Consider the following 25964-nt stretch of genomic DNA (forward strand, 5'->3'; position numbering starts at 1 on the left):
TGATTTTTTTTTATATTTTATTATGAAGCACTGCAATTTAGTTTTCCTTCTCCTGGACGGTCTTTGTTCCACGCAGTCTGCCAGTACGACGGGCAGCGATGAGACCGACCTTACGCCCAGCAGGGGCGTCCCTCCTGATGGTGGAGGGCTTGCCGATGTGCTGATGGTTACCACCACCGAAGGGATGTTCAACAGGCTAAAGGACAGAGAAGGAAATAAGCGTCAACTCCCGGTAACCACAACAGGGCTCACTGTAAACATGTACTCCCTGGAGCTAGAAAACTAACACTTCTTAACCCAATATATCCTCTCAGTATCGATTAATATTTCCTAGTGAACTCTACAATACTGACAACTTTAATACTGGAATATGAAACATCCAAAATAATTGGATTAATGTTAGGGCTCTCCTCTCTGTCAGTATGCGAGGACTCTTGTGATGAAAACAATTTATACGTGCTAACATGTTATTCTATGTTCTAGCAAGCTGGATGCTTGCCAGATTGTTGTTCCAAGTAGGTAATGTAATTTAACTTTTTAGCAACATTGTACTTGTATTCTGAAGGAAGACACCCAGAGATCACCCTTTCCTAAATTCACTAAGACATTTTACCAGCTACTAGCAGCCTAATGAGCTGGACGACCCAGTGTCACCTTTTCCTTTGTAAATAGTTAGCATAGTGTAGATAAGTGAACACTTGTTTTTTCACTAAAACCCTTAAGCAACATTTTGATTAGATCATCCTAAAGAGTTTATATGGGATTTTTATTGTCACCACAGCAAGATACTATTCCAGGAACAGACATTTCTCAACTCTTCAAAGAAACTCTCAGGAGCACCAAGATCATTTCCCACTCAGCCAGAGAAACTCCATGTTGCAAACAGGGAGTACTTACATTCATAGCCACACCACGGACACGAGGCCAGCAGTTCCTCTTGGCCTTGTACTTGTGGTAGGCACGGCCTGCCTTCAGGATGGGCTTGTCAATACGACCACCACCAGCAACAATACCTGAGAAGCACAGACACATTATATGCATACATGCATAAATACTTTAACATTGGTGAAATACTACGTAACATTAACTAAAATACTGAATACATACATCCTGATATATAAAAAGTAGTTGCACACAAAGCAGTTTACATTTTAAGGTAGGAGGGTACCTGGGAGTACTCCTCTGCTGATGACCACTGTCTCACCTGTGCTCTTCATTCCCTTTAATACACCTGAAAGCTGGCAGTATTCAAGAACTAGTGAAAAGAAGTTCTGGAGAGTAGACTACCTTTTCTGAAGAGAAGGGGAAATTGCAGGGACCCCAGATGCTAACTGGAATTCCTATCTCTTGGAAAGCTATGGTGCTGTGTGCTGCTGAACATGCTTCTCAAGTCAGCTACCCTACTGAGTAAAGGATGCATCTACCAGCGTCACGCCTGTACTGCGCTGGCCCCAAACCAGCCATACAACCAGACACCTGATTCTCCATCGTTGACTGGCTGTGGAGAAGCTACACTGACACAGTGGTACTGAAATACAATACTGGATATTGGACAATAACACTGGCACTCTCAATGGTGATTACGTTGCCAACAGCAGGGCAACGTCCCCTGTGGAATGTGCTGCTTGTAAGCACATCAACAGCAACCCAGGCAAGAAAATGAACAGGCGTTCAGTCCGGTCGCGCTGGTCTTACCAACAATAGCTCTGTTGGCCGAGGAGATGACCTTCTTGGATCCGGAGGGAAGCTTCACTCGGGATTTCTTTGTTTCGGGGTTGTGGGAGATGACAGTGGCGTAGTTTCCAGAAGCACGGGCTAGCTTGCCACGGTCACCTGGCTTCTCTTCCAGGCAGCACACAATGGTACCCTCGGGCATGGTGCCCACTGGGAGCACATTCCCAATGTTGAGCTGAGCTGAGAACCGCAGGGAAAGGGCACGTTATTCGAAGCGAACGCTTTGCGGCTGCACCGTTTGAAATGGCGAAATGTGCCGCAGCCCCGCTGGACCTCACCCTTCTTCCCGCAGTAGATGAACTGGCCGGTGTGGATGCCCTCGGCTGCCACAAAGAGCTCCATCCTCTTCTTGAACCGGTAAGGGTCCCGGAAGACCACCTTGGCCAAGGGGGCCCCACGGCCGGGATCATGAATGATATCCTGGGAGAGAAAAGAGAACACACCACTCTGACGAGGCCGCCACCTGCAATCTTGAAGACCCTCCACTACCGAACCTGCATCTCGAGGGCACATGTGCCGACATTAGGCAGCCAACTAATGAAATGAACTGATTGCCTATTTTTTATGGAATCATAAAGCATAATTACTGAAGAACAATCCTTATTCACCCCCATAAGCATTCAGTAGAATACCTGAATACATCCTGACTGTCTTCTAAAAACCATGCAACTACAATACCCTTGCAGGATGCTGTAGGCCTCCAACGCTATTTGAAATGAATTCTGTTTGGCAAGCTGCGAGTCTGCTTGGAAAGAAAAACTTTCACCACTTCTGATATTAAACTTGGACTGCTGGAGTCCTGGAGAAAGTGACCAAGTCTAGCCACATTTGTCTCCCTTAGGACTTGACATTACTTAGAACGCCAATAAACAAACTGTACAAAACAATTTAGCACAACGCTACCTGAACTCTTATCACTAAAACCCCTGAATCCAATGAAATGTTTGAAAACAGGTGGAGGTTTTGTGTACAGGTGGATGCTGTACATTGGTGGTGGTGGAGTCCCCATTACCTGTAAAGCGCTTTGAGTGGATTGTCCAGAAAAGCGCTATATAAGTGTGAGCCATTATTATAATTATTATTATTAAAACCATGGATGGTTCCACAGTGGTAGTGTGACACTAGTCCACTGTGAAATCCATACCTCAGAAGTGAAGTGGGTCCACTGCTATATACATATATAAGGGACCCACTTCATAGATATATTTAAAAATAAAATTCCCATTGGCCCTTACCAGTCATGGCCTCCTAATAATCCCCATCTATGAATTGGCTTTATTACTCTGCTCTCCTCCCCACTGATAGCTGGTGTGTGGTGAGCGTTCTGGCGCACTATGGCTACCGTTGCATCATCCAGGTGGATGCTGCACATTGGTGGTATTATTAAAGTGGCTTGAGATTATCTGAAGCTAGAAAGTGTACAGTTCCTCCCCAAACTCCTCACCTTCACAATCCCCTTGATGTAGCCATGACGCTCAGCAAAGTCAATGGATCGGAGCTTTGCTGCACCCTTCCTGTGCTTGACGTGAGCTTTGAAGACCGACCCAGCACCCTTCCTCTGGCCTCTGATGACGCGACCCATTGTGCCCTGGACGCAGGAAGAAGAGCAACAGAACCGAATGACAAAGATGCCCAAGCTTGACCCGTTTTGCCTTCTAGTGGTTTTCCTTGGTGATCAGAACGGCGGCAGGCCCAGAACACCTGGGACTGTTACTGAGCAAAAAAACACCTTTTGTTTGGCATCGGGATCTATTAGAAAGATTAAAGGTCTACTGCACCTTGGCTGTAAAAGCTGACAGTAACACTGTATAAACAAAGTCACAAAACAATGCACAAGTGAGCAAGAGAGGGCATGATACTGATGCATTTCAAAACAGCCAGATCAGGCCAACATAAAGTCAAAATAAGGTGTTTATGGCAAAACATGAAGGTACAGATGGACCAATATGGACTGCAATCTCTTCTAGCAGTGCTGGTAGGACTGGCTACCATGGGCCCGAATTCAAGGAGGCCTTCCAATCCGCGGAGACCACAACATTCATTGAACAGAAAAACATTTGCCAGAAATAAAACTCCAGATTTGATGCGTCTGCAGGCCTGAGGGTTCAGGGCAGGAGATGATCAAGGAGGACAAGCAGAGGTACTGCATGTCAATATGAAATCGTTTAAACTGCATGGGGGCATGGGGGGTTAGGAGGGTCACTTTGAAAGAGTTTATATGATCCCCTATGAAATTCAAAATCTTTATTGCGAACTACGACTTCATAAGGCCACGGCATTTTTGCAGCTCGAGAAACGCACTTTCACTCAATTAAAAGTAGGAGAGCACATGAAACCGCTTGACGCCCATGCTGCAATCCTGAGTAATTAGTTTCATTACTAATTATACAATAATCACTGTTGAGCTCGGGACACGGCTACCGTGAATTTCCACAGAATATTCACGAGGCACTTGTTTCTCAATGACCACCCCACTTTTGTTGCGACTTGATTCACATTCTCCCAGTCACAGCATAACCCTAAAGATCCCGGCGTCTGAGATAAAGTGGACTCCTGTCACAAAAAATATTAAAGCTGCAGTGGTGTAAATACGGCCTCTTGTAATGCTTTAATGTAACAGTTAAAACCTATCCCAGACACGCGTCTATTTCCAGACATTTACAGGACAAGCAGACTGTTTCATCGGTTAGGGCCAATACTGAACACATCATACAAAAAAACGTTAAGATACAGCCTTAGGCACAACTTGCAGTCGTATACCAAATATACAGGTTTTATTAGTAGTATAAACGTAGAAAACTAGAGCGGATGAGTAAAAAATAAAGAGATTAAAGTCGGATTTAATGTGAAGAAAGAGGCCGCCATTCCCTACCTAGACCTGGGTTGTCGACGAAAAGGAAGTCCAAGGCCGGCGCAACGCATTTCTTCCGGGTATATTCGCTCCCGTGGAACAGGATATCATTAAAACGAGCCGAAAATAATTCAAATTAACACGAATCGCAGATATCTGTACTATATAAAATATTTTTAATCAAGAAGTATAAAATACTACAAAGCAAGTAACACGGATATTTTAAGTACTACCTATGCGTAGCATCATGGGATATGTAGTTCACACATCTGCAAGACTGCTGAACTGAGCCTTTCAGACACACACGTTTTAATTATGTTGCGGTAATACATCAACAAAACAATTTTTTAACTGTCGCAGAACATTTGCAGATACAGGATATTTGGAACATATTATGTAGGTCATTAGAAAATATCCGCTTTAAACCAATTAATCACTTTTGTATTCATATTCACATAAATATATTTTACTACTAACGTGAGCCTGCAAATGACAGAAATACGTCAATCGAATTTACATCGTGCGCTTTGTATTGTACTTTATTTAAAATGTTTTTTTCTAACAAATATCCTCGAATCTGAGTTATCATTCATTTATCTGACTAAAAACGTTAATCGGCAATAGCTATAATGTATCTGAATTGAAAGAGTTTTGCAATGTTTTATGAAGAATCGCAATAATGCCAGTTTTCTTCAGATCATATCGATAATGCTGATCATCTGGCTGAAACAGTGAAGAGCTTAGTTGTATGATTTAATTGATGAGTGCAACAAAAAAACAACAACACAGACTTAAAGATGTGATCAGTAATTATAGGAGTTGATTAAGTTTAGGTTAAAAACATTCAAAACAGTCGCCCTGTCCATAGCCTCACCAGGATTGGTCTGGCAGTTGATTAGTTAACCTGGCCAGTGTTAGTTTACATTCGGAACATAAGAAAATGACAAGTTTCTCATTTACGTAAATTAACATAAATACACTAGATAATTTTTCAGACCAAAGTGGATGTTAATCGATTTTGTATCCTGCCCTTATGGTTGTGCGTTATTTAAAAAGTTCTACCGGTTTTTTATACAAAATGAATTGTATATGCAAGGCTTTTGCACCTTAAGTGCTTCAAAATATGAAACACATCCAGGTGCTGCCGTTCTGTAGATTTTATAAACCATAGTTAAATGGCCAATAAGCAGAGATGTTGAGAGCAACTAATTAAACAACTGACTGATCCAATTAATTCGTTCCAAGCTCTTCCGAAAAAATACTAAGCATGGCTCTTCCGGACCAGAGCTGAAGAAAACTGCCCTAGTCTATTTTGATTAATGGAAAACAGAAAGGACTGAGCAAAATTTGCACTGCATTGTGTAATACTTCATCCAAGAAATGAGAGGAGGCAATTTGGCCAATCCAGCCTGTCTGGTACTTATTAGTTAATTGATCCAAGGATCTCATCCAGCTGTTTCTTGAAAGATGCTGGGTATTTATGTCAATTACATAAGATAAGATCACTTTATTGGCCATATACAATTGCTTGTATTAGGAATTTGTCCTTTTTCACATAACCCAACTTACTCTCCATGTGACACATACAGGGAGAGAAGCTTGGTGTCAGAGCATAGGGTCAGCAATTTATATGGCGCCCCTGGAGCAGTTGGGGTTAAGGGCCTTGTTCATGGGCCCAACGGAGTAGGATTCCTTTGCCGGCTGCAGGATACAAACCAGCAACCTTCCAGCCAAAGGAGAAGAGCCTTAGCCACAGAGCCACTGCATCATCTGAGTGAGAAACTTGTTCCATACTCCCACAACTCTTTGTGGAAAGAAACACTTTCTGTTCCCAGTTTTGAATTTAGTTTGAGTTACTAATGTATAACCAAACTGTACAGTATCTTCGAACCTGAGTTGTTTTGCCTTGAACAATTTATATTCTTTAAAAAAATCTCTCACAACAACAGTCATTGTAATACTAATGACAAAAAAGATGAATAATCAGTTTGCTGTACTTTTGTTTTATTTGGACCTGTCCACGACACAAGTGTCTCGTTCCCATCTTGAAGGGAAGCCAAGTAGCACCAGGACAAGCTTGGTCCTGCTGGGATGCGGTCATGTCAGGATGAGCCGGCAGAAACGGAGGTTTTGATCAATGCTGCCCTGTCTGTTAACGTGACCATTAATCACTACACGATTACAGTGGATGTTTTTTTTGGACAGTTTTGTTTTGCTTGTTGGGGATCCACGTCATTGTCTGGGGTCCATGTGCCCGTTCCATCTTTCTGTGTGGGGTTACACACCTGGCTGACCTTGGCAGGAGGAGAAATTAGGGTACTTAACCCCACACTCACGGGGCAGCCAATGAGTATTGTCTTAAACTTTGTGGTATAACCTTGATTGTGTTCTTACACGGCTGGGTTTGAAACTGCTGCTAAGGAGAGTGTAAATGAGGCAGCTTTCTAAGGGTTTGTCGGATTGCAAGAAATCCCAGCGCGGTTGAGTGTAGTTCTGACATAGGTTTATGACAAAAGTCGCTCCAGAGAGCTGAGAGAAGAGACACCATCATCCTTTCCTTCCTTCAGATCTAAAGCTCAGGCATTTCTAGGTGCCTTTTACACCCTAGACAGAGCTTGAAGGCTTCCTTTGTTACCATAAAAGTCATGTGAGGAACAGAGACGTATTTGGAAAGAATGTATATGGAACGTCCAGCAGGGAAAGTAGATAGGTGGTCTCCAGAAGTACTATCACACAACCCTCACAGACTTCTGTACTACTAGACCACATGACAGGCATCCTGCTTTTAAACATGTGTAAAGACCAGGGTTTGACAGGTCTGTATTGCAAATACAAGAGATTCATGACATTAACACACAGGCATTGCATGACAAAAACAAGAAGGGGAAACCAAAAATATTCAGGTATTATAAATATACTCTACACATTAGTTTCCTCTTCAGTTTCTCTCTCAACTGATTTCTACACATATAAAGCGTTGTAGTTCTGGATATTTTCACCTCATGTGAACTGCGTTCATTATCCTGAAATCTCTAGTCTACTACTGCTTGCTTGGATGAATCAACATTCAATAAACTCTTAAAAGGTCACGTAATTTAATTAACAATATAAATGAAGACGACTGAACTAGTGAATAACTACTCAGAGTGTGGTATCAGTGACCTTATCTGTGCCTGAATATCCTGCACCATTCTGTTCGTAACTGAATTATACACCTACAGAAGAGTTCCAGTGAGGTTACACATTTTAATAATGTATGCTCATTCATTTTTAAAAGCCTGCCAAGTCACAGAGAAACAGTTCTGAAATACCTTAACACAGCAGCTGTGAAGCCAGGTCTTGGTACAGGTTCTGTGCTAATTGCTTCCACATTTAATGTGCCACACATGCGTATGACTGACTCGAAGTCTACAGATAAGCTGGTCATGCAAATCATTGCTCAGGTCCCAAGGTTAGCCTTATCAGGCCTCTCCTGTGCAAGGTGTAGCAGAGTACTAAACTAGGCATCTGACTGTCAATTCAGTGTACAATACTTCAGTTACATCAGCTCCTCATGAACCCATTTGTTTCTATTGCAGATCATTTTCAACATTTTCCTGGGCATCCTAAGTAAACCACCCATGGCCCCATTTACTTTCAGTCTTTGTCCTTTTTAGCTCAGACTTTCCCAGTGTAGGGAAAAAAAAACAACAACTTTGCATGGTTATTGAGCTGCAGCATCTGGCACCAGGGTCAAAATCATGCACAGAACATGCAGTGTAAAGACTACAGTATAATTACTTCTCAACACGTCGTGGCAAGTCAATACTCAAGTCTTGTGAAGATTTATCTGACATCTGTATTGTAATATTTATAGCCTAACACGTTTAATGATTTGTCCAGGCTATTCAAACAGGAAGCTGAATGCTTCAGTTTATGTTAGGGTTAAAATTCTAGAAAAAACATGCATAAGCAAAGATGTATTTACACGCAATACAGAGGTTGCTAAAATATGTCGCGTGCATATATGTCCTGGGTTGGGAGGGTGAAGAGAGAGGCTCTTGTCCCAGCTGGCTGCAGTATGGCCTGTTGTGATGCACTGTTTTTGGACATGTCCATTGTAGCAGCTCCTCAACGACCGATTCTGTACCCAGCGTTCTTACAGCCCCAGGCTATAGGAATACAGCAATAGGAAAGGGCTGTAGGCTACGACAGCACTCAACATCTTTAGTCCTGGAGAGCCCCACGCCTGCAGATTTCACTCACCCTGGAACAATTTAACGCTAATCAACATTAAACAGAAGGTGTGTTCAATGAAGAAATGCGAGAGGTCGTTTGGAACGACAATCAGAATATCTTTCTGCCTTCACGAATCAGTGTTTCCTGCTTTGCAACACTACTTGCCGAATTGAGCAACTGCTTGAATGAGTTATTCCAAATCTTTAAATAACAGGTGATTAGGGTGACCAGTAAGAAAAATAAAGTGGATTGGGACTCTCCGGGATGAAGGTGGGATTTCCCTGGGTAACAAGATTTAGGCCTTGGGGATAAGATTATGGCAGCATCAAATTGTCTTAGTCTTAGTGTGAGAAACTGACCTAATGTCGGTATGCTAGGATGAAAGCTGCTCATCCACAGGATTACCTTTCAAACCAAGATGCTTTAGTTCAATGCAACTCGGTAGATCACATAGAAGGGGGTTGCTATTCACACTGCAAACTGTGGCATTGTCTTGTTAGTTCTATATACCATGTCTATACAGAGAACCAAACTCAGTTACTTTTTGATCAATTCTCTTATCAAATGATTATGTTTTCTGCAAGTCAAGAAAAGTTTTTAGTACAAAACCAACACTGCTTTCAGTTCACAGGTTTCAATTGGCTTATTTTGAACGGTGTGTATTGGCCATCAGTAATGATCAAGACCCTTTTGGCCCTGTAACAATTTCATCGTACTTGTAATTTCCAGGAATTACAGTAAATGCAGTCTACTGTGCAAAAAATAAGCTACTCTCCAAAAATTGTGTAAAAAGCCCATGTGCTTTTAATAATGAAATTAAAATATACACCTCACCACCAATCATGAAAAGCACACTAGATCAGATCAGTATGATTATCCAATCTGGCATTGAAACGTTCTACTGAAAGTCTATGTAAATTTAACCTCTGAACAGAAAGAACCTTAATTTGGTGTTCTAGTAATTTTGCGACTCCATCTGTGCACTCTGGGGAAACATTTAGGTTGTTTGAATACAATATTTATGCCAGCCTTTCCCATGGTGAAAGTCTTTGTAAATTAACATTGAACAGGGGAACGAGAATTTACAGAGCCGAGTTTGCCTGGACCTATTTAATGCATCTGCTGTTCAACTTTCATAGAAGTTATTAAACTGACATATATATGGGCAAAGAACAGGATTGTGTTTAATAAAACATCTGCACCTTCCTTTTTGCTTACTTATCCAAGGGCCTATTTGAAAGGTACAAGAACAGCTGTGCTAAAACAGCCTAGACTTCTGACATAAGGTAGAATGGTGCTTTTTCCAATACACAGCTCGCTGGTTATCTCTGAAAACAGCAAACTGGATCCACAAGTATATCTTTTTTTGGATGCTGATCTGTGACTAAAAAACAGATCAGAATATTACAGAAAAAAATCTACCCCCTAGCCGAAAGGCACAAAGCATATGAAACAAGCTTCTTTTTACTATAATGTTCCTTTCCACGATCAGCCAAAAGAAAACAAGATCCAATGCCATATAACAATTTCCAAACTGAGACTGCATGGCACTTTAAATAAAGATATGCGACAAGCAAGTTCAAAAGAACAATCTTTAATTACCTCTTTCAACGCATCCTTCAAAATGTGGATGGAGTTAACAAAATGTAGGGAGCTTGCGGTTAATACAAAAATGTAATAAAGGTCAATCTTAAAAAAAAAGTTTTATAAATCACCTTTGTTGGGTCAGTACTGGTTTACAGGCTAGAGCGTTCAACGTGTTTTCTCGCAACATGAACATCAGAACACGTACACTGTAGTTGAAGTACTGCACCCCCAGGAGAGCATGTGCGCGTCTGTGCCTGGGTGCACAAGCAGCTGAGCTAGTCCAACCACACAGCCTCATGCGGTGACTCAAGAGCCTCCCTCCTTCATTGAAACATCCGCCAGGGCGCCAACAGCAAGGTCTTTCCAGTGGGTGCACACAGGGGAGAGGTGACGGGAGAGAGCAGTGGAAGAGCCCATACTTCAAGTAATAATTCAAATACTATTTATTTTCTTTTTAAAGTATAATTTTACAGTGTGCTGGGAAGTTTTGTTTTTTTTTTGTACATTGCTCTAAGGCAGATCAAGGGATTTTATTATCCATGCATGTTTCACAAAAGCTTTAGAATAAAAAAAAAAACATAAATCAGAAGGCAACCATCTGATTGGAGCACTTAAAAAGTAAAATAAAAACAAAAAAAACACTAAGACCTTACAGGCTAAAAACAATGAACATTTTTGTGTTCCCTGCAGGAAACATTTCCAAGCAAAACTGCCTGTAGTGTACTTCACTTCACAGCTAATGGAGGTGGGGGGAACCAGTCTTTTGTACAAAGCAGTAATCACCTGCTGTCAAACGTTTGGTTCACTGATGCAGTGCCTTCCCTTCTCTGGCCTGCAGAATGCACAGCTCTGGATTGTGTATTCTCCAGGCTTCAACACCAGAGTGGAAAAATGATGCATCTCCATAAGCCACTTGTTTGGTTTTGGCAGACTTTTCAGGCTAACCCATTCACATCCATTCTCTCTTCCCAACGGAATTCTTCTCCTTTCTGTACGTCCTTCCTCTTATGGATCTGCCACTCCCACTCTTCGATAATCCATGATGAAGACTCTTTTTTTCACGTGCACAAAGTATTTACAATTTAACCATAAATAAAATGAGACAGTTACAGTGTCAATATTCCATTTTCTTTATTCTTGCTAAGGGGCGCAATGCTTTTTAGTATATTTCTGTGCACAAAAAAAACCTCACAAAGTGAAAGTTCACATCGCGACTGTAGCTCCAGAATTCAACGTCAGACCATGGCCAAAACAAAAGTCGGCAGAACAGGGCGCGGAACTCTGTACAGTCAATGTCTCCTTTAAAAATAACACAAGGACAAAATGTTCCTCTTAAATCAAATTCTATTTTGTGTGAAATTCAGCAAAATAATTTCTATAAAATAAAACAGCAAAATATTTAAATATAATATGGTGGGCTGTAACTTTTTTCTTTTGCAGGGGTATTTGGTATTTTAGACAAATTCCAAAAAAAATACACACATTCAAGTTACCAATTAAATACAGTATTTGCTGATGCGGATTTTCTTTATGTCCTAATAAAGATGCTTACCTAGCATTCGAGAGAGCTCTAAAAGTTGCAACGTGACTAACCAGCAGTTTTTTTTCACAGAATTACAACCCTGCTTTTTCCTGTTGATTGTGTGGATGCAGAGTTCTAAGACAACGCCTGCTTTCCAGAGGCCTGAACAGGAGAGAAAACCACAGCGAGCTGCCACAGTGCAGGGCACACTCACAACATCATCTTTGTTGACTTCAACCTTCTCTGGGCTGCAGTAGAAGGAAAAGTGTTAGGAGTTAATCTAAAAGTAAGCTCTACCAATGAAACAAAAACAAGCACACCAAATACAGTCTATTATGCTCCAGGCATCCTGGCATAGCAAATTGTTGCATATATAATTTTCTTTAAAATCCATATTATTGAAAACTGAGTTTATAATCCCACCAACTGACTGCCGAATGTTAAATCTGAGGAGTATATGTGCAATTGAAAAGCCACTTAATCTTACATTGGTTCCAAATATAGCCATCAAGGTGTAACAATAAAAAAAGGCTCTTTGCAGAGTAGCTGTCAATTAGGGACTACAGCTGCTGTCATTTTACGATCATACATTTCCCTTCGGCTACACTAATCTGGTGTGAAGCCATGCTAAATGTTACAGCATATTAACTAGAGCTTCAAAATGATTTAACTAATACCAGAATGAAAGAAAGGCAATGAAAGATCTAGAACAATGTTACATCACCACTTTCCACATCAACCAAATATCATAAGGTTATACCAGCCATTTTAATAACCCTGGCAGAAGAGTTAATTTAACATGGCTAACGTGGTTGACATGGAGTCTTTTTTTTTTCCTAAAACAAACTGAATCATACTGCCACAAGGCAGAGAACCCTCACTGCTGAGCACAGGCGATAAAGCAAAAGTATATATATGATTTTTTTTACCATTTTGTTGTTTTCATAGATCTGCTAGTCTCCTACAGCAATACACAGTCTTGCTGAGGAAATTTAACAGTCAAACATAAACATACTATATACACCTTTGCCATTTACACGTTAGCTTCAGGCCAGTTTTATTACACTATACACTTTCCACTGCAGGCGAGTTAGATTTTGACAGCAATACTCTGCAGGGCTGACAGTGAACAGACTCTCCACTCCAGGTAAAATACAAATTAACTCAGAACGTGAAGGACCTGGAGAACAGATGGACTGTAAGGCCTGGTCGTGCACTTGTACCAAGTGTCTTGATGGAGAGAACTGGATGAGAATCAGATGAGAATCTGCAGTTTTTATTCTTTCGTCTGAGCTGGAGAGACTTCTTCGCTGCCTTCCCAGTTTTCTTGTGCTCGTTGGCCTGTACGTTGGGGGTTGTTCATATGCTGTGCTGCTGGGCCCGTGTATGGCTGCCCATGCGTATGATTATTCTGCAAGACAAGAGGAGAGAAGCAGGAACGTGACTCTTGGTTCTTACAGCGACAACACCCCACTTTGCAAGGATTGTGTTTTAAATCACAGCCATTGCTGCCAGAAAACGAGGAAACAAATGTCTGAAAGGCCAGGCTCCAAAGATTTAGTTAAACTTTTGGTATTTCTGGTAGATCTCAAAGTTCTGTGAAGTTAATTAAATCAGGTTCAACCACACACTACGCAAGCCAAGCAAGAAGCAAGCAGTTACGTGAGGGAGAAAAATAAGCATAATGCTAATGTCAAGTATTCCTTCAACAGGACTTGAACTGTATAGGAAGTAGAATTCAAGTTCCACTTATCTAGGCAGCTGCACTTCAAAAGGGACATACCACTGTTGTGACAACTCTAGAAACTGTACCAGTCTTAATGTAAACTTTGAACCTAAAGCACGCCTTTTGATCAAATACATGTAAATAAATCAAGTGAACAGAATAACCCCTCTATCTCATTCACATTTGCAGTTGTGATTTTTAATAAAGCATCTGTAAGCAATATGATAAGAACATTCAGTAAATGAATGTGGGAGAAATGAACATTGCATAGAAAGCATTAGTGAGCTGGAGGCTTGATGTGTATTCAGTAGGACAAGATATGGGAAGTGGGGAAGATTACTTATCTACTGCTCTGCTGAGAACATCAGCAAATAAAGCAAGATGGATGGGAGAGGGGATGAGGAGGAAATGCAAAAAGCACATTTTAATATAAAAATGGATAAGGCACAGGGGAAAGGCACACTAGTGTTACTGCAGTGGCTTATTACCATGTCTTTTGTTTTTTTGTGAGGGTTTACTGCCAGTGTTTAAGAGACTTTAAACCTTACTAAATATCTGCTGAAAGAAAATGTTGAAACAGATATGATTCATGCATTTAGATAGGGTTTTGAACACAGATTTCACACACTTGCATGTTTTTCATATTCTACCGTGGGCCACAAAAAGGCCATTTGGATCTCAGTACTTTACAGTAGCTATGCTGTGTCCTAAATGCTGTTATGCTCCTAAACTAATGCTTACAGAACATACGTTCACAAATGTATTACTACTGCTACACGCCCTAAATTGAGACTTACATAAACGACCTGTGATAAATGTAAAAACTGAAGGTATTTATTAATATAGAATGTAGTCTGATAAATGGAACCTGACATTATGTGTTCCAATAACTTTCCATGAAATATAAGACATAAAACCTCTGAAAATGGCTTACAAGCTCACAATGTGTTTCTTACCTGGCAGACTGCAAAGAGAATGCCAAGCATACCTCCAAAGGCATTAAAAGAAACAAACTCTTGCAGTTCTTCACAGAAATGCAAGCTTGAAAGTACCCTTTTGAAAACTAAACTGCAGGGTGTGGAGTCCGTAGTCTAAAATGCTGTCCTATCTGTAAAAATCTAATAGCAGTAGCTTGCATTCCACTTGGTCAAACTGCCCATTTCAGAAAGCAAAACGACCATGTAAGAAATTCGTTTGACAATAATTCGTGCTTTGTACCAACAACCAAAACCATTTATGATGGACTTTTGATGGAATTTGCTTTTATATCCAAAGCAAATGAAAAAATTCACCAGTCTTTACTTGCTGGCTGCACAAGATTCTTAGATGTTCCTCCCGATACATCCCTACAATTCCCGCAGAGCCAGAAATGATTATAAAACTATTTTATAATGGGCACTACACAGAATGCAAATACCAAATGTCCACTATGACTGGTTTTAGTGCAGTGCAGCACTGTAGTGGGAGTTACCTGCTGATACTGTGATCCAGGTGAGTGGGGGTAGAGAGAGGCATCTTCAGGAGGGGAGGAGTCATGGTCATCAGGAGCTTCCTGGTCATCTGGCTCCTGCAAAATACAGCTTCATCAATCACAGCAGGGCTGCCAAGCAGCACAGCACACTAACAAAACTGCAGGGATGCCAACAGACAAGCTATATCTCCGATCCAATGAATTAATTCTAGAAATACACATCTCAAAGGTGTGGGACACTCAGAAAACCAAAGAGCACAAACTGCTTTCAGGGTTTTAGAATGTAAGAAATCTCACAGACACAAAGTAACCAATTACAAATCAAATCCACTGCCTGAAAGAAACACTTTTAAAATGGGATAGGAGGCAAAATTCTGATGGACATCTCACCTTTTCACAAGTCTGTAGCTCTCACATAACCAATGTCATTTTCTCTAGAGTTATCTACTAGAGCTCAGCGTGTTTGTCCCCCCTAACCAATAATATAAAAAGAGTTGCCCTTTCTTAAAGAATACAAAATCTTTCCTAAACATACATATAGACTATTTTGTTTCGCAGATTGAACACTTTCAGATGTTTCTACCCTCCTTTAAGTGTCAACTAATTTATGATTTTCACATCACAGCTCGTATCTAGAAACCCTATAACTGCACACTAGGGAGAATGAGGAAGTGCAGACAATCTCCTTCAACACCTTTGAGCTGCGTGCTCTTAATACATCACAGGCAGCACAGTCCTATACTGGAGCTTTGGTGCCAATTGGAAGAGAGAGGTGTCCATCACTGACACCCCTGCATGTCTGAGAGAGCCTGGGAGGCCACAGAGGGCGCTGTATCACTGAAGCCAACTAATCCCTCCTTGCCCTTGGCAGAGTACAGGCAACAGTGCTCGAGTAATTTTGGCCACAGCTGGCAACTGACATCACACGGCTCATACCTGTGAACAGAGTGAACAGAGTTCAGCCTGTACTTGGGTGAGTGTTTGCATTGGTTTTGCACTCAGGAGGTCCCACTTGTAAATTCCTATTCATTAAAACCAAACAAGACTGACAGAAAACAGTAAGTGGATAAAAACCTAGATAACTAAGCTTTTTTCATATGCATCTGATCACAAAAACATGATGTTTGTCCCAAATTACAGTTGACAAACAAGGAACACTTTATACAATGCAAAGAAGCTAAGGACAGGAAGAGGCATGATAATACAGTCTTCATTGTCGATGTCAGTTAACTGAAGAGCAGACAGAGTGGATCAGCAAACTGCTTCTTCTAAAAGATATTTCCAATGGGTTCTTTTAGCCTTTGCAAACAAGCAAATATCTAAACACTGTTTGAAATCCCTAGCAGAGCACAAATTCAATCCACAATCCACTGTAGCATTACACAATGCTAAGAGGACTTTAAAGCAGTTCAGGGTCCAAAGGCATTTGTGCTAGCACAGTCTTGTGTAGATATACCTTTTACTTTCCAATGCTTAACCACTAGAATAGGAAGCTGAAAAAAAGATTACTTCTGCAATTCTACTTTTAGCATGCAATGACTTAAATAGGACTTCACTAATGTCTGAAGTCCAATGCATTTATCATCTTTGCTGGTGAACCTAGCTAAACAAAAAAAAAGCAATTTAAATGCAATACATAGAGGAACTTCCATTCTGAATCAGTAGTGACATTAAGGGACATCTTTGGTTTACTGGTAGCCCAACACACCTGAGTGTTCAGTTTGAAACACTACTCAACAGTCAGATAATATGCTAACTTGACTGTAATGCTGGATTCTCAAAACACAGGGTGCACAGTGCCTTTCAGCAGAAGTTTCCCTGTGCCGTTGGTAAAAAACAAAAGCAGCTATAAAGATAACCTAATTCTAAACAGCAAAGCTTCTATTTATGGTAACCAAATCTGACAGATGGCATCTCTCGCAACTGAACAAATACCATACTCCCAACATGCTTCCCTTACAGTGAATAAAACAAATATTCTAGAAGTAAGAAAAAGGATAATCCTGAACTACAAAAGTACTCGCTACTAAATGAGACTAAAAATAGAATCTGTGTACTGGATGGAGATGACAGCCGCCTAATACAAATCTCAGCCTTTTAAACACTTGGTCTGAAGTTAACATATCCTTGCTGAAATAACAGTCCCACACTTTTAAGTGGAATTGGACAGTTGCTAAGTTCAATGAAAATGATGCAAACTATAGTTACATGACGAGATGAAAAGCATGTTAACACACAAGCTCAGGAGCAAAAATACACTTTATTTCTTTAGCCGCTTAGGACCGCCAGTGAAAAACTTGGTTAAACTGAGCCAAATCTAAATCTCCATTGATATAGGACCGTGACCAAACCTTTTCATTAACATAATACAAAAATGACCAATTTTAAAGTAAAATTTAGCATTAACAAATCCAGTTTTGCTAAAGACTGCTTCAGGCATGTCAGTTTTGATTTAAAAAAATCTAACCAATTAATTTAGTGCCATAACCTGAACTGAAGCTAAGAAATTTTAATAAACCACACATGTAAAAGTTACAGATCCCCTAGCCAGCTCATTATTCTTAGTATATTTTCACAAAATCTACACTATAGTTAAGGCTTGGAGTTTTCGATCATTTATTAAATGTCGGTGCCAAAATTGTAATTTGGAAGAAAAAACTACCACATGGAAAGAACAGATATAACTCAGTTTAGTTTTGGACTGAATTGTACTACTTGGTTCCCTGGAAGAAGACAAAAGTGGCAGCCATGGCAGGGAAACTTGCTGATGGCACACATCTCTTACACTTTGCTGCTGTTGTCCTGCCATTTCCCCTGGCAATAGCTGATGCGGAGAGGTTGACTTCCTTGCCGAGTCATCTTCAGACACCACCTCGTGCTTCGTTAAGTGACACTATTTTGAAATGGCAGTTAATATTGCATATAAAACAAGTGTCAATAAACGATGCAAGTGTGGATGCTTCAGTGTTTGCTTATTAGTCACCATTGATATAGTACATCCAAGCTTTTCATGTTACCACTGTCAGCAAGAAATTAAAACGTCTGAAACACAGCGTGTTCATGTAGTTTGACTGTCTTGCTAGTTCTTCAAATTAAAGAAAAAAAAATGGACAATTCCAAGCTGTTAATATTTCTGACAAAAGCTGTGCTTTAAACCAAAGTTTTAAAATACATTATATACAGATTACAGATCTTTCCAGATGTCCTTATTTTAGCAGATATGGTGCAATTTTTTTTAAAGCCAGAATACTGGGAAAATCTCGAAAACTCAAAGCCCTCTCTATAGTAAATACTGCAGTAGAACTGTGTGGTCTGTAAGATGGTTTAGTTGTTTAATGGACAGAATGAACAACTGAAGTTTCCAAAACATACATTGCAAAAAAAAAAAGTTCAATGTTGGTCATTGAATTTCTTTTACAAATTACAAGCTGTACTAATAAACTGAAAAGTATGTTAGAATTAAATAACCAAAAAACTAACAAAAAAGTAAAATTGTGCTGTTTGTTATTAGTAAGAGGATGCATATTTGTTTCAACTGATTATAATGAGATTGTTTTAAAAGTACCTCGCCACTGAAAAGGTTCACTTTGGGTTTTCCATAAAAAAATAATTTAAAAGGAGATACAAATAGAAATATAATTCATTTTATCATTAACATTAATAAAAGTGTTATTGGCATGTAGTCTGGAAGTATATGAATTTTAACAATTCAGATTTTCTACAATACCTTAATTCAAATTCACCTAACAAATTAAATTATCTGACTGTGAACTATAATGTCAACTGGTTTCTGCCTTAAATTAAATGGCTCTGAAAGATTTTATAGCCTTATTCAACTAATCTATCATCAGCTTAGAAGAAAGCATGACAAATGATCAATAAAATTTGGACGCATCCAACTCGAATGTTAGTTTGATAACCTGGTTCTTTAAACTAGGCAGCACATGCAACTTAGGTTACCATTAAAGGTTCAAACTAGGTTCAAATTAAAGGCAAACTCAAATATCTGCACAATTATAGCTAGCATACTTCCAAAATAATGACCACTAAAAACAAAAATCTAACCAGGCTATATCACTAACAGGGGATTCAGCTCTACAAAACCATCATTACTAAGATGTTGGCTTAACCCAAGAAGAAAATCAAAGTCACTAGAACTTTGCAGCTTTGAAAAACAAAAGTACCTCTTCCGGACAAAGCTCACAAGCTTTCGCTAGCGTCATCCTGGCGCTGTGTGACCTTTCCAAAAAGTAGCCATTGGAGGTCTCGTTGCTCTGCACAGGGGGTGACCAGTTGTTGTAGGTGTACTGGGGGTTTCCTGTGTATGGCCTGCGCTCCAGCTCGTCTCCAAGCCACTCCACTGCCCATGTCCACTTCCTCTTCAAATCGCCATTGCTCTGAAAAAGCACCAATGGAAAAATGAACAAACAATCCTCTAGAAGACCTACAGCAAAGAAGGTCAAGGCATGCAGTCCACTAAACCAGGAAACCTGTCTCATGTAACTTACTGATTTAGGAAGCAATTAACAATTTTGAAAAATAAAAAAGGAAAGCAGTAGAAGATCCTGTGATACTTGACTCCTGACACTGCAACAATATAGTTAGTACTTCTTTGTAATAAATATTTCAGAATTATACGAGCATTTTAAAACCAAAGGTTTTTAACACTACCTGCAGAATCTGGTATGCTACAGAACAGTTGCTGAAAAGAGCGACCATGCACTTTATGCACTGGTATGCTCTCTTTTGATAGTGGTTTTTAGACCGCTGAATGGTATCAAAGAGCCCGTCTCTGTCGTCAGGAATGCCCTTTAACACATTGTGAATTCTGAAAAGGCAAAAGACAGAAAAATGTTGCTTTCTTCTGTTCAGATACACACTTTGCACAAAGGTTTATACTTTGTTAACCTCAACCTTTTCTCTGTGCTTATAATGTCAATTCAAAAGCAAGTTTCTTTAGGCATGAATAAATGCTGCCTACATTCAATTCGTCATCTTGTGTACCAAGACTCACCTATGGGTCTGCCAGGAATCTTCTATAAGCAAGATCTGTAGCAGTAGGTCCAAATAAGGCCTTAGCTCGTATGTGTAGGAATATGCCACCTACCAAAAAAAGTATACATTATAGTGTGGATTACTATGGAGTACATCAAACACATACAAAGCCTTTCTAATATATTCACTCCTTTCCTATTTCATTGAATTACCAATGATGCATACATACATTTTTCAAAGTGAATGTATTTAACCAGTACTTGAATGCTCAAAATCAACACATTTATGATTAAAAGACACTAAATGTTAGCAAAACAGCAAAGAAAAATACAAAACTCAAACATGCTGATCACATAAGTATTCCACTCTGCAGTGTCGTTCTGGCTTTGTGCTTCAGGTCCTTGTTGTGCTACAAGGTGAATTTTGATCTCCACTTTAGGTTTTTAATAGACTGAAGTAGGTTTTCATCCACAATTTGTATTGTGCTCCATGCGTTTCTCCTCAGTCTTGACAAGCTTCCCATTCCCTGCTAAAAAGCAGGTTCATAACATAATGCTTCACCCACCATGCTTAACAGTAAAGATGGTGTTAATTGGGGTGGGACTGGGCCAGATGTTACAATTTTCATTAAGACCAAAATGTTCAAAATTTGTGTAGTCTGACTACAAAACCTTTTGTAAATTTTAAAATTCTTTTTGCCACATAAAATGTTCTGTTGCAAACTGCAAGCAGGATAAGAGATTTTTTTCAGTACAAAAAAACAAAAAGGACAGGAGGGACAGCCTGACTTACGCAGAGTCCAGGTGGTATGATACACCGTCTACTTCTTAATGATTAAAATCACCACACTCAAAGGGACTGTCAACGTCTTCGAAAATTTTTAATACTCTTCTCCTGATCTGTCCGACCTGATCTTTGAAAACTTTCGCTCTGAATTTGCTCTCTGAACTTTGCCTGAAATTCACCACCTATCTGAGGAACCTTACAGACACAGGAGTATTCTGAAATCACTTGAGCAACTATAACTACATATTGACCAAGGTCACTCAACTAATTGTGACTTGTCAAGGTAATTTTGTGCCCCTGAACTAATTTGGTTTCCCATGGCATAGGAGATGAATACTTATGCAATCAACTTACTTTATATTTTTCTTTCCACTTTTTGCTGATGTTTTACCCATAAAATTTGATAGTTTGATCAAAAGTTTTGCTTAAAATTATACACTTCAAACATTACATCAAATAGGAATTCAACAAAATGGGCCATCATTGACAGGACAGGGCCATCATGGACAGGCGTGACTACTTTTGCAAGACGCTAACATTCCTGCTTCCTTGTAAAACTGTGGCAGGGAGTAGAATTTTTTTTGTCATTAAACCCTATAAAGAAAACTCCAAGGTCTGAAAAATCAAATAAAAAAAAGCAGTCATCAACCATCTGCTCAGATCCCTCACCTGCCAAAGGAGCTCACTAAGAACAGTGGAGGAAAACTGGGGGTTTTCCCAACAGCTGAAGCGCAGAAGTTTAATGGTCTCTTCAGAGTTGCTGCAGTCTTCAATGATCTTCTTCACGTAACTAGTGCGCACAAACAGAATCTCGGCCACAAGCTGCTGGAGAGGCATGATTGGCTGAGACAGGTTGGGATCTCCAAAGGGATTTGGAAGTGGTGGATTACCTGAGGAAGCAACAGCACATTTTAAAAATAAGGATCACAATCATCAAAAAATATACAAATGAAGATCCACACAAAATCTATTTCTATTTGGCCTAGAGCTAGTAAATAAAGTCTATAGGAAATTAAGTCATTTGCAAACAGAGAATAAAACATAACCAAAGCTCAGGCTTTTGAGCATTTAAGTGTCCAGTATCTACAAGATTAAGGATAAGAGAAGTAACCTGTTACTGCAAAAGAGTAGATGGGGGGCTAATTGTAACTAACACCAGTATGACTGAAAACAAATGCAAATTATCAAAATGTATTTTACTTATGTTTTATAAGTCTGTATATATTTTAAATACTGTACTATAGGGTCTTGGAGTTTTTGAATTTTTGGGTGATGTTAGAGTATTTTTTATTAAATTATATTGGAAAGGTTATTTTAGTATATAGGAAATTTGATAGACATGATTAGTACGATGTGAAGACCATTTTAACATCTTAACTTCTTTTATATATATATATGTACAATAACCAACTAACAAATACATGTTTAAATTATTTGAATGAGCAATGGAAACGGTTTGGGGAATAAATGATATACTGTAGAAAGTTGAAATAAAATAAAATATACTAAAAAGAAGTGCATGGATTAAAAGTTTTTCAATATTCTTGAATCGTTTTCTTTAACTTACCATTTATTGAAGACTGCATGCGCGATGATACATCGCAACAGCGCACCAGCTGTGACACCACTGTATACAGCTTGCCAAGTTCAGCATACTGGTATTTAATGGGAGGACCAGGACCTTCATCTAGAGCTACTAGCATGAATGTTGCAGGCACGCTCAGTTTTAACAACTGCGTCTTCTCTGCCACACCTGCAAATTAGCAAAGATGTCAATTTAGCGCTTATGAGCATGTGCACACAACACAGCTTCCCTCCAAAAAGTGGACATATTAGTCACTTCCTACCTAGATTGGCGTACATGACGAAGAGATTGAAGTACTGCTGCAGGTGACGCCCATGTTCTGACACCTCCCTTCGTAGCAAGTTCAGCACTGCTCTCAGCAAGTGATCACTTAGGCTCAAATTGTCACAGGCCTGGAAGTATTGGAGAAAACTTTATGATTACACCCTTTCTGTACTTTTCAGATATCAATCTCTCTTCACCATGAACAAAAATAAAAAAAGATACAGCTTTAGATATGCAAATATATACTTAATATGATAAACAATGGCAGCCCAGACATTATGATTGCAACTGTTGAAGTGCATTTAAAACAGAGAATAGGAGATGCATGTTTATCCCAAGAGTTATAGCGGTATGGAACAAGCAACCCAGCCAAGCTGATGAAGCAGATACCCTGGTTTCCCCTGGCTGGTTGAGATCCTTGGATCAATTGGCTACTCACTACCCAATGCCTATAGTGGCCCCCTCACGTTTTTTAACTTGCGTTCAACATCATCGTTATCATATAATATCTGGGGTCTGATGTTATCATGATTAATGCAATATCTTATACTACCAGGTGTCAAACAAACCTGTTTTATAATTAGGAAACGCTCAACTGTTGCTAAATTAGCAATCAATTACCAATTTCAGATCAGCGAAATCACCTTTAGTCAAAAGTACTGTACTTTGGCTTAGGAAAAAAGCATGATTTCTAAGATACTGTATGTAAATCTCGGATCGCTTGATATACTGTCAAAACCCCACATTACTGCACCTGAGTCGAAGGTCCTGGTGAGGCAGCTGGTGAAGAACATGGTCCATCTTGCAAAGAGAAATGTGCTATAAATACGATGAGTTTAGCAAATGCACCCCTCACTTCTGCACTGGGGCACTCCAGCAGGTACTCCGAGAAGCGGTTTGTATAAGCATAGAGGACATTATGTGCAAACCAGTAGCGTACATTCTTGCTGTGACGAAGCAGGATGCACAATGCATCATACCTGAGAGAGGGAACACAATAAGAAGGCAAATCAGCGTTGAGAGCCTCTAGCAGGAAGGAAATAAATGTGAAATAAATGTTCAAAGGCATCAAAATCTTACCAATCACTGGCAGGGCCACGGACTATTTTCTTTGTGTGGAATCCTGTGCTAAACAGGAACCTAGCAGCAAGCTGAATACTAATCATAGCTATTTCTTCTGCCTCAGGCAAAAGATGATCTTGTCCTAATTAAAACCAGAAATAAACTCCATTAAAAAAGGCACATCACATCATTACATCACAACCTACGACAAAAAAAAAAAACGAGTGGGTACTCTGAAACACAAATAAAAGCATCAAAAAGGAAATTAAACATTTAAGGAAGCATCAGCTTGCACTGATCTACGCAAATGTGTTTGATCTACAGGCGAGTTCTGAAGCAGAATCCATTTTCTGGGTCAAGCTTCCATCTCAAGAGAAAATCTCCACAGCAAGTCCAGATTTCTATCTTTCCACTTGCTTTATTATGAAATGGTAACATTTAATTAATAAAACACTGACAATCACTTAATTTTTTTGCCAATTTCAAAAGCTTTAAAAATCTGCCTTAGCAGACTGCTAGTCTACAACCACACTGATTATTCATCCTCAGTAACTTCAAATGGAGGGAGGGATCCAGTTTACAGCGGCAAACAATCCGCACTGCTGCTATATTCTCTTGTAAGTAGTAAGGAGGCAACATCCGCATCAAGCCTCAGTCTTGTATATTACAGAATATTGTCGGGATGAGGTTTACTCTACAGTTTGTCTAAACTACAACAGAAAACAAATGAGACGGAATCTGAAGGAAACTTCATTAGCAAAAACAAAAATACCATCTTTTAATCCAGTTGGCCATGGTTTCCCCCTCTTAAACACAGAAAATTAAGATCTCCAGCTATGACAGAAGAAATCCCAGGCAGTAACAGAATGAGCTTCTCTTTACCGTCATGTTTATGCACCTTAAATGTCTTTCTGATTAAAGGTCTAATGAACAAATCTGAGCTCAGTATCAGTGTTCACCCATAGACACCAAAGGAGTTCTCCTCGGGGCCATTTGATAGGAACAGAGCACAGAGAGGAACACACCAATTACCCTAGTGACTCAAGCCAGAGCTGTGCCTTGCTTCATGTGCCGTCTAAAAAGTTCAAACCAATCAGTGTTTGTTTCCATCAAACTGTCAAGTCAAATCACCCATCTTCCTCGAGGAATGTCACGCTTAACAGGCAGGTCTAAGCATAGAAAGAAGTTCCAATTGTCTGTGAGGGGTTAACTGAAACTGAAAGTCTGGACCCAGGATGTCCCACTCCAGTCCTGAACTACTGCTATCACGGCAGTGTTATTGGCTTAACTGGTACAATATACCAATGGTCCAGATGTTAAGGTTATGCCAACTTAAAGAGATCTGTAAAATCAGCTGGATCCTCCAGGCCTGCTGCTAGGCCACCCCTGTCAAGATTCACACAGATATTTGGCTGACAGAGATTTTATGTTGAGATGATTAGATTAGTTCTGTGGCAAGAATGAGTTATCATCAAAAAGTGAAAACAACAAATGAAAATGGCATGAACCAGAGCAGCAGGGTCAAAACAAGTTCTTGGGACACTTTGTAAACCAAATTGTGAGGTACTCTTACTATTGATTAAAGCAGAAAAGCACCATCAATTTAGTGCATGAGCACCTTTAATAAAATCATGCTCAAGTGACAAAACGATTGCAGATCCATTCCTGCTTAAGAACATAGGTGGCAATAGCACTCAGAAGGCAATGCAACATGATACATGGACCCTTTTACTGGAATCTGCAGAGCAGCACTGGATAAGTAAGGATATTAAGGAAAACTGAGGATATTCTCAATGGCCTTCCTAAGTCAGTTTATATGAATCCAATCTTGAACAGCAAAGAAAAAACGGTTTAACATACAGACGAATTTGTGTATATATAACTGGCTCAACAAAAATGGGTTTTAAAACATTTTTCATTGTGTTAACGCTTGCACGAATACATTTATATTTCAGATGATGGGCTTTAATTATCCACCGTTAGACCTAGTGCAGTCAAGTTCCAAAACAACTCAAGTTTCTGATGACAGAACTACATCAAGAAATGAAAAGATGTGAAGTATCACAATTTCCTAGGGTTCAAATTCTCTTGCTTCTTTTCAATGAAAAAGGACACTGCCTATTGAGAAACGCTGCATTTGGTACCATTATCTTCACCTCCACC

At 39.7% G+C, this 25964-nt stretch overlaps 2 protein-coding genes across 7 annotated transcripts in view; both read right to left on the bottom strand.

Annotated features, from left to right (window-relative positions):
• Positions 1 to 4693, bottom strand: rpl8 (ribosomal protein L8). Its single transcript, XM_006638890.3, has 6 exons — positions 4607 to 4693; positions 3179 to 3322; positions 2013 to 2154; positions 1696 to 1914; positions 898 to 1013; positions 1 to 196 (listed from the first exon to the last, which is right to left on the bottom strand). The coding sequence occupies exons 2-6, from the start codon at positions 3314 to 3316 to the stop codon at positions 38 to 40; spliced, it is 774 nt and encodes a 257-aa protein (XP_006638953.1). The 5' UTR covers positions 3317 to 3322; positions 4607 to 4693; the 3' UTR covers positions 1 to 37.
• A 6803-nt stretch (positions 4694 to 11496) lies between these two features.
• Positions 11497 to 25964, bottom strand: part of usp9 (ubiquitin specific peptidase 9) — a 59889-nt gene continuing 45421 nt past the window's right edge. For 4 of the 6 annotated variants that reach the window (XM_015363445.2, XM_015363442.2, XM_015363446.2 and 1 more), the window contains 11 exons: positions 23820 to 23943; positions 23494 to 23719; positions 22738 to 22867; positions 22458 to 22643; positions 21560 to 21780; positions 20124 to 20212; positions 19781 to 19937; positions 19294 to 19506; positions 17895 to 18002; positions 15110 to 15205; positions 11497 to 13323 (listed from right to left, as the gene is read on the bottom strand). In XM_015363445.2, the coding sequence (XP_015218931.1) occupies positions 13189 to 13323; positions 15110 to 15205; positions 17895 to 18002; positions 19294 to 19506; positions 19781 to 19937; positions 20124 to 20212; positions 21560 to 21780; positions 22458 to 22643; positions 22738 to 22867; positions 23494 to 23719; positions 23820 to 23943 (1685 nt within the window). In that variant the 3' untranslated portion in view covers positions 11497 to 13188. The remainder of the gene's footprint in view (positions 13324 to 15109; positions 15206 to 17894; positions 18003 to 19293; positions 19507 to 19780; positions 19938 to 20123; positions 20213 to 21559; positions 21781 to 22457; positions 22644 to 22737; positions 22868 to 23493; positions 23720 to 23819; positions 23944 to 25964) is intronic. The other 2 variants (XM_015363447.2, XM_015363448.2) reach the window with 1 other exon arrangement.

The sequence above is a fragment of the Lepisosteus oculatus genome, chromosome 15 (assembly GCF_040954835.1).
Source record: "Lepisosteus oculatus isolate fLepOcu1 chromosome 15, fLepOcu1.hap2, whole genome shotgun sequence".
Lineage (NCBI taxonomy): Eukaryota > Metazoa > Chordata > Actinopteri > Semionotiformes > Lepisosteidae > Lepisosteus > Lepisosteus oculatus.

Bases quoted from the DNA above. Each gene is read 5' to 3' on its own strand.
- rpl8 (XM_006638890.3), bottom strand. From the start codon at position 3,316: ATGGGTCGCGTCATCAGAGGCCAGAGGAAGGGTGCTGGGTCGGTCTTC. The intron at 2,155-3,178 runs GTGAGGAGTTTG...TTTCTCTCCCAG, and splicing joins ACATCAAGGGGATTGTGAAG to GATATCATTCATGATCCCGG. The intron at 1,014-1,695 runs GTAAGACCAGCG...TGTGCTTCTCAG, and splicing joins GGCCAACAGAGCTATTGTTG to GTATTGTTGCTGGTGGTGGT.